The following is an 8,972-nucleotide window of genomic DNA, read 5'->3' as shown; positions in this document are numbered from 1 at the left end:
ATTAAATCGAGATCTCTGATTTAGCTCTAAATACACAAGAAGCGAAGTACAAAACGACGTGCAATTATAATTAGCTTGCAATGACAATCTTTACTTTCGAGTTTTCGAGCCTCTGAATATGACGTTCATTTCCAATCGTTTTTAGCCAATTTGGGACATTGAAAAGAAATAATTTCGTTTAATTAATGAACGATTTATCGACTTAAACCAATATTTTTGTAACTTGTACCAGCAGAGCCTCATTCTGGACGAATGTGAAGAAATTACATTCTTTTGTTATATTTCCCAGACTAGTTGATATTAGCCGTTGCTGCTCTTAAAACCATCACCTTATCCCGAGCATACCTGTAAAACTGATCCACGAAATCTCTTTGTCTGCTCCTCGTCCGAATCGTATCCAGGCCATTCAGAGTCTCCGAAATGTGAGAGAAGACTGGGCTGCGACTTATGGACTCTAATCGTTTCAGTTCTCTGGAAGTCTTCAAGTAATACTTGGAGATGTAGAAGACTAACACAGTCAACGGAACAGAAGCAAATAGAAGCCAAGGATTTGCGACAGATGGCACGATGACGGATGTAAACAACAGCAATACCAACTGGATTGAAAACAGAAATCTTAGTGGCAACAGCTCGTCCATACAGCCCACATCTTTAGAAAATCGATTCAGGATTCGTCCCGCAGGATTCGAATCAAAGAACAGAACTGGTGCTTGTAAAATTGCCTCAACCATTTTGTCATGAAGACGCTCAGAACATCTTACACAAACCAAGAGGAATGCGTATGCACGAATGATTGCAAATATAATGGCTGCCCCTACAAGACAGCCATAAATAGTCAAGTTTGTCTTGTCCTGCTGTTCTGTTGGAAGTTTCTTGGTGAAAAACGACAGCCATACATCAGGAACCAATATAATTGCTGAAAAGAAGGGCAAAAAGTAGCCCGATTAGTAACTATTAATTAAAACCTTGTAAACAATTTCGGTCCAACAAAGTCAAGTGTAGATCGTCTTCGTTTGTATACATTGGCGAAAGCAAAAGATCTTGGAACTCTCGGGGGGCAGAGCACAAGCCTGGCACAGGAGGAAACAATGAATCGGCAATAAAACAGCACACGGGGAAGACTTGACATGATATCCATCCCAACTACGTAGAAATACTAGTACGTGGCGGTAGCAATCGACATAAACGCTTATTCTTAGAATCTTGGCGTTCCACGCTTAATACCGATGCTGTAAATGAGCGCCAGCCTCTCCCTAAGGGCTATTTGCCTTTTATTGTGCCCCTTAGGGATCAAAACATGTCGTAAACTCTTCTTTAATTATTCATCTAATTATTTCACTCTGACGAAGGCAAACAGAACGTTGCCGAAAATTTAGTTTACTTTTACATCATTTTATAGCTTTTTTGGGTCAGGTCCAACATTTCTTTAAGGTTTTAATCATGAACACTGACCGCCCTAACAATATTAACTACTAATTTTTGCAGTCCACCTTATTATCATATACAAAGACTGAACTCAGGCTGTGGGACCAGCAAAGCAGTGGATTTTGTTGATATCACGAAGTTACTGACAACTTCGTATGCTGAGTGCAAACAGCTAAAAATTGAGGTCAGAAAGTTAAAATTAGATTTTATTTACATTTTTAACAAGTAATGAAATTATTTTCCTCTTGCAATTTTGAAGACTGAAATAAGTACTTGGAATTTTTTCAAAGCCTATAAATTTTACTCTACCTACGGGCTCGTGCAATTAGTTTTAGTATTATAAATTTCACTTGTGCTTATTACTTCCAAACTGCAGTCGACATCATTTGATTTCCTATAGTATTTGCAGATTACAGTTTCAACGATTAGAAAAACCACAGTTTCTACGTTGCTTTAAAAATTCCAGAGTTGAAAAAGTCGTTGTAACCGCGCTGGGAATGGTCAACTTCTTTTGCTGCTACCTGCTGGGACGTTAAGGTTTAGAAAACTTAAGATCTTGATATCAGAACAACTTTGCCAGAGCTTACCTTGCGTGATTAAACAAAAACAAATCAATGCAATGATCGCGGAGGCAGTTACTCCACTTCTGAAGTAGTTCCAATATAGCTTAGTTGACACTACTCCGATTGTACGATCTTCTACAGAGATTTCCAAACCCTTGGCCTCACTGGGTAGTGAAGGTACCATTCTGTCACCTTCCCCTTTGATCTCCTCAACGGTACTGTTTTCTGAATTGTTATCATTTAGAACCTTTTGGTAGAGCGGATCAACAGTTTGATTTAAAATGCCTTTTTCTTTTAGGTCAGTGAATTTACCTTTTCCCAACACACGACCTTTGTACAACACAATCACTTGATGAGCTTCTTTCATGTGCAGTTCTTCATGAGTGGTCAACATTCGTGTTTTATTGCCCAGCAGGTCTTTGATGCACTTTTCAAAGATTTGTTGACCAACTTTAACATCTACCGCACTCAGAGGATCGTCCAACAAATAGAGATCTACATCGACGTACACTGCACGTGCTAAGCTTACTCTTGCCCGCTGGCCTCCACTCAGAACGACACCGCGTTCGCCAACAGCGGTTTGGTCGCCATTGGGAAACTGCTGGATATCTTCCATGAGGGCGCATGCTTTGATTATTCTGCTATACCTGTGTTCATCGTATGGCTGACCAAACAAAATGTTTTCTCTTAGAGTTCCAGAGAAGACCCAAGCTACTTGTGGCACATAGACAAAAGTCTCTGGGCAGGTTATTATTCCGCTTGTGTCAGAGATCTCACCAGCGATTGCTGAGAGAAGAGTAGATTTTCCACTGCCAACTGGTCCAGTCACTACCGTCAAACTTCCTGAAGTTGTAGTTAATTCGATATCTTGTAGGATAAATTCATCTTTTCTCTTGAATTCTTTGTACGTCAAATGCGATACACATAAAGCTGTTCGTGTGTCAGGATCCTTCAACGGAGTTTTATTTGTGTCTTGCGTACACTGTTCTTTAGAAATCGAAGGCTGATCAATCGAAAGTAGATTTTCTGACAAAAGAAAGTCTTGAATTCTACGCAGCGAAACATATGCGTCGTGTATCTCCAAGAAACCGTAGGCTAAGTAAAAACAAACGGCTAATCTTAGCATATTCAGAAAAGCAAGGAGCATAAAAGCATTAACTGGTGTGAGGGGTTGACCAGATAGCACAAGAGTAATGATTGACACCAAGGTGGCCACTGGTACTGAAGTGTACTCCAAGGCAGCAAGACTTGCTAGAATGGCACTCTTCTTACGGATGGTGTTTATCTCGCGTCTAAATTAAAGCAAAAACGGAGACTAAGTTAGAAACTAAGTTGCTAGAAAATATTGATAAAAACGAGAAAAACATTTACGAGTGTTGAAAATAATTAGTTTTGAGTTATTACGCTACACTATTGATTAAAAAAAAATTGCGCCATATTACATTAGTGACCATTTTGCATCCAATAAGAAAAAAAACCAAAACGAATCTTGACTCACTTGCACGCGTTGTACAGCGCTTCGCGTCAGCTACATGTAAATTACTTTTAGTTTCGACTGATGTAATGGACTGTCTGTGTCATTTGTGATTGGCCAGTGTGATTACTTACGACACTCAATTGTAAAGTGCTTTTATATGAACATTTCATACCGGAGCGATTAATGCCCTGACTGAATGGTGCAACATTAGAAACAACATTCCATGGAACTGTTAAATAATGACCGTTTACAGGTCGACGACAGCGTTTGGTCACCTACAATCACTGTATCGTGGTCCCACCGGTATCTAACAGCAGGATCAATGTTTGTCTTCCTACCTTCGTGTATTTTTTATCTTCTTTCGGTATTCATCCTCCCAGCCATGCGTCTTAATAGCGCGGATTCCAGAAACTACCTCTGTCATCAAGGAAATTCGCTGGTCAGATTCCGCTGCTGTGCGCAGGCGTAGTGCAGCACTAGCGGAAGACGTCTCAGCATAATATGGTAGAAGAAAACACAAAAAGATTACTCCCATAAGGGCTTGCCAGCCAATCAAATAAAAGAGCAGAAACGTTGCCACCACGATTATAAGCAAGGATGGGATTATTGGGCCAAACCAAAGGGCTGCCTCCTCCATTCGCTGTACATCATTTGATACAAGGTCAATCACGCCGCCTGTTGAAAATCTGGACAATGCACGCTTGCCGAGAATAAGCGTCTGAAAAACAAGAAAAGCTAAGTTAAATTGATTTACTTTTGCTAGAAGAAAATCTAAGTAACTAACGTCCACTTTCATTTTCAACATAATTCATCGGCAATTCATTCATTCATTCATTCATTCATTCATTCATTCATTCATTCATTCATTCATTCAGTCAGTCAGTCAGTCATTCAGTCATTCATTCAGTCAGTCAGTCATTAAGTCATTGATTCAGTCAGTCAGTCAGTCAGTCATTCAGTCAGCCATTCAGTCATTCAGTCAGTCAGTCAGTCAGTCATTCAGTCATTTAGTCAGTCATTCAGTCAATCATTCAGTCAGACAGTCAGACAGTCAGTCATTCAGTCAGTCAGTCAGTCAGTCATTCAGTCAGACAGTCAGTCATTCAGTCAGTCATTCAGTCATTCAGTCATTCAGTCAATCAGTCTTTCAGTCAGTCAGTCAGTCGGTTGGTTAGGTGGATCTGACTGCCTAAAAGTCACATTAAAAGAGCAGTCAGTCACGATATCTTGAGTTATTTTGCACACGTGCAAAATTACCTTTAAATTGAAGAAAACCTTAAAACTTTACAAAGATAGAAAAACACCAAGAGATAATAATAAACCATGAAGGAACAAGGATGGTTAAGGATGGAGAAGGTCAAAACGGATTGAAAACGAAGAACTTGCAATTGAAAAATTTAAGCTAAACTTTTCAGATGCGCAAACCGTGACGTAGCTCCTTTAAAGTACAAAGGAATTAATACTTTAATTAACACATACAACCGTTTCTCTTCAGTCTCTTATTGGGCTCACCTTTCGGTAAACTAGACCTTTTATGGCGCTACTGATTCTAATACCCTGTAGTTCACATTGGAAGGAAAAATGATGCATAGCGAAGCAACCAACCAAAGCATTAATACCCATAGCCACTGCTAATGCGCAACCGTAGAGAAGATTATTTTCTTGTTGTTCGCCTGAAATTAGTATGTTGATGAGATATCCGAGAAACAATGGCGAAAGAAGGCAGTAGATTGCGTACAAAACACCAATGAAAACCACAAAGAGTATTTCTTTAACAGAGAGCATCATAAGAATACTTTTCCAGAGTTTCGGCTTTTTCTCTTTTCCTTTGGAATTTGTTATCTCGTCGTTCCATTTTGTTTGGAGACGTTCTGTTACTGAAGAGGTAGTGTTCTCGTTTGAAAGAGGTAAAAAGTCATTTGCACCCAAAGCTCGTTCACTGCCTGTCTTGAAGACACTGTTCATCCATTGAAAGAGAAGAAGAGACACAAAGCTGACTTTTTCTACATCGTCATCGTTGGGGATTTTCTTGTAACCATTAGTTGCCATGACTCTAGATCAACAACCTAATAAAAATATTCACACACAGATTTTACACCATGAAAATACCCGTCCTGCGAAAAAAATGAAAATCACAATGACAGACTACGTAATGAAAAAAAGCAAATGGGAGCCAAATGTTTTTGGCTCCCACTTACTTCACTGTTATCGCTAAACAATGAAATGACTAACGAAGTAACAACTCGCTGCTGCAAATCAAAGATTGGGATGATGAAAAAAACAAAACAAAAAAAGAGCGATTGGCCATTTTCACACTACAGACGGATTATCAGTCTGCTACATTTTCCGTCTTGGTATGGGTCGTTTTCACACTAGAGACGGATAATTCGTCTAAGACGGGTTATCCGTCCAGCACGGATAATCCGTCTTAGTGTGAAAACGGAACGGTGTTCATTTTAGACGGATAATCCGTCCATTCTTATCCGTCCGATTATCCGTCTAAAATGAACACCGTTCCGTTTTCACACTAAGACGGATTATCCGTGCTGGACAGATTATCCGTCTCTAGTGTGAAAACGGCCATTAACTCATGAGTTGTCTCTTAATCTTGAAGCTCGATTTAGTTAGGACGGAATGATGTTTCTTTTGGTATAGTTTTATAATAGCCACCTGTTTCCAGAAAACTAAGACATTTTTTGGGTAGCTTTTGAGTTTATCATTTGTGTCCTCGCCAGTTCAACTGCAACAGACCAATTTCGATATACTCTGTATTAAAATTCAGCTTGATAGTAAGGCCGACAGAGTAAACAAAGAAGATGTCACATTTATTTAGCTTAGTGACAGAACATTAAATGGCTCTTAAATTTGAACAACAATTCTCATACATCCTAAGCCTCACATTCGTGTGAAAAATCCTTTGTCTGGAAACCTGAGTACGAGGCTAAGGAGGCACAAAGTATTGTTATTCTAATTTAGGCGCCATTTATGCAAAGAGTCTATAAAGTTGAAGGCGCGCTTTTACATAACGGATTGTTGACTGTTCTACTGTTTCACTGTACCTACATTATGTAAATTTCTCCCTTACAACTGGGTAATGTTAATGCCGATAGTTATTTTGGCGCGAAAGAGAATCTTACAGATTCGTCGCACAACTTTATAAACCTAACAGTTTACTTCGCCTTGCCGTAATTTTTTATTGTGCACAAATAACAAAGATGTCAGTGAAGTCACCTATTGTTGTTAATATGCCAACCACAGAATTATTGGTTTGTGAAACAAAGAATTCTTTTGTTTAACGTTCAATGTTTGTAGACAAATATCTTCATTATTAGATTTTGACAGTTGACGAGGGCTCAGCCGGGTAGTTAACCATAACGCATAGAAATCGAGAGCGAATGATCTAATTGTTTTAGTATAAATCTACTAGACCTTCAAAACTTTATCTAAATCTCTTTACAGACACTTCATAGACTCAAAGAAAGGTACGTGATAGAACGCAAGTAGATTTATACCAAAAAAGCATTTGTGCGGCTTAACTGAAATCATCACCATAATAATATATTTAGATAGGTAGTTATCACAGTTAGTTGACTCTCACGAACTACACTCGGTCGGCTTCTTCGTGTTTTCATCCAATAAAATACATCTCTTCTAACAAACATTCCGACCCGCATTTCTGAAACATTTCAGTAGCTCAGGGGTGGATCGGTGTATTTTTTTGTATTTTGCCTTGGAAAGCTTTCAACATCAATGGTTGGACGGCTTCACTGACAACTGACAAATGGTAAAAAATAACTGACCGGCTGACAAATACTCGAAAATTTAACTGACAACTGACATTTGTTGTCAGATCGGTTTACTGACAAAAGGCTTTAGCCATTGTTATTCGTTTGAAATTTATGGAAAATAACTTTTTCGGTTGAAATATTATTACTTTAACCTTTGTGGTTTAGTATTCATGCTGTTTAGGTTATTTCCAAACCAAAACCATAGGACACAAAGATCTATGGTAAACTTTGTCTTGGCTTATCGTTTTCACACAAACCCTAACATTGCTTGGTCAGTCAACGGTCAACAATCTTTTCAGTACTGATGCTATTTAGCATGTTTCGAGCGCGCCTCCAGCTTCATGCACTGTTTGATGATAATAATCATTTCATAAACAATTATTGGATGAGGTTTTTGTGATATCCAGAATAATCAAGGTCGAGGTAAGGGTTATCAGCCTCAGCCTTCGACTTCGGCTTACCGAGACCTTGATTATTCTGGATATCACAAACACCTCATCCAATAATTGAAAGAAAAAAATGGAAGTCGTGTTTTTGCTTCTTCACTGACGGCAAGCAACACAAAGCGCGCGAACTTGACATGATTACCCGTGACCTTGAGCGTCCTTGACATGATTATTGTATAATCTGCAGAGATGACGTCACAGGCGCTTTCGACCAATCAGAAAAGAGATAGTCAGTTCAATCTATAATAATTATAAAAATTATACCTATATTATGTTAATTTCTCTATTATACCCAACTGCCGTAATATTTATGCAGATAGTTATTTTCGCGCGAAGAGAATCTTACAGTTTCTTCGTATAACTTTAGAAAACCTATTATTTTGGTTCGCCTTGTCGTAATTTCTTCTTTAACCCAAATTCTATTGAACAATTAGATTATAAGCTCGAGATTTCTATCGCGTGATAATTAACGAGGATGCAGCCCGAGTCAACTATCACGCATAGAAATCGAAAGCAAATAATCAATACTTTACCAAAATCCTCTTTACAGACATTTCGAAAATGCAAAGAAGGTGCTGCCATTTTATTAACAACCGCACAGTGCTAGGCTACACATGTCTATAATAAAATATCTAGCTGGTAGATTTCTGATAGAACTAGTAGACTTATACTAAAAAGAACATAGTAAGGTTTAACACCATAATATTACAACTAGATGGGTAGTTACCACAGTCAGTTGACTCTCACGAACTACACTCTGTCGGCTTCTTTCTCGAAGGTATTAGCTCAATAGAGCTACTCTGATAATTCGAGTTGAAATAAAGTGTATATATGTATGTATGTCGGCTCCTTCGTGTTTTCATCCCATAAAATACATCTCCTCTCACAAATATTCCAATTCCGTATTTTTGAAACATTTCAGTACTCCGCGGATTGGCATAATCTTATGCGGGAAACGAAACAATAGTTTATGTTCTATGATAATGCACATCACGGACATGTGCCAGAAAAGCATAATCAGTCCAGACAAATTATGCGTCTGCTGTCTTGTGCGACTAGTCTGGAAACGGGTTAACATGTTCCCTAGTGGGGTGAAGGTGGACTGGTGCCTGGGGGGGGGGGTACACCTTTATATAAGCTGTATAGGTATGCGCGGCCCCAAAGGGTAGGGTTTTTCCGCCGTTTTGCAACCTCGTTCCCAGGGTCTTTTTCCCTGGCTTAAGGGTGGGGCGGGAGGGAAAAGACCCTGGGAACGAGGTCGATTTTGGCCATT

At 39.0% G+C, this 8,972-nt stretch overlaps 1 protein-coding gene across 1 annotated transcript in view; it reads right to left on the bottom strand.

Moving 5' to 3' along the window:
• The window catches only part of LOC110065171 (ATP-binding cassette sub-family C member 4-like), a 7,673-nt gene extending 1,920 nt beyond the window's left edge, over positions 1-5,753 (bottom strand). The window contains exons 1-4 of the mRNA XM_089288963.1: positions 4,978-5,753; positions 3,804-4,183; positions 2,013-3,280; positions 346-916 (exon numbers count right to left, since the gene is read on the bottom strand). Coding sequence (XP_089145089.1) covers positions 346-916; positions 2,013-3,280; positions 3,804-4,183; positions 4,978-5,514 — 2,756 coding nt within the window. The 5' untranslated portion in view covers positions 5,515-5,753. The remainder of the gene's footprint in view (positions 1-345; positions 917-2,012; positions 3,281-3,803; positions 4,184-4,977) is intronic.
• Between the last annotated feature and the right edge of the window lie 3,219 nt (positions 5,754-8,972).

Source organism: Orbicella faveolata, unplaced genomic scaffold, assembly GCF_042242905.1.
Source record: "Orbicella faveolata isolate gen_17 unplaced genomic scaffold, um_ofav_v1 contig_2, whole genome shotgun sequence".
NCBI lineage: Eukaryota > Metazoa > Cnidaria > Anthozoa > Scleractinia > Merulinidae > Orbicella > Orbicella faveolata.
This window is presented reverse-complemented; position numbering and strand designations above follow the sequence as displayed.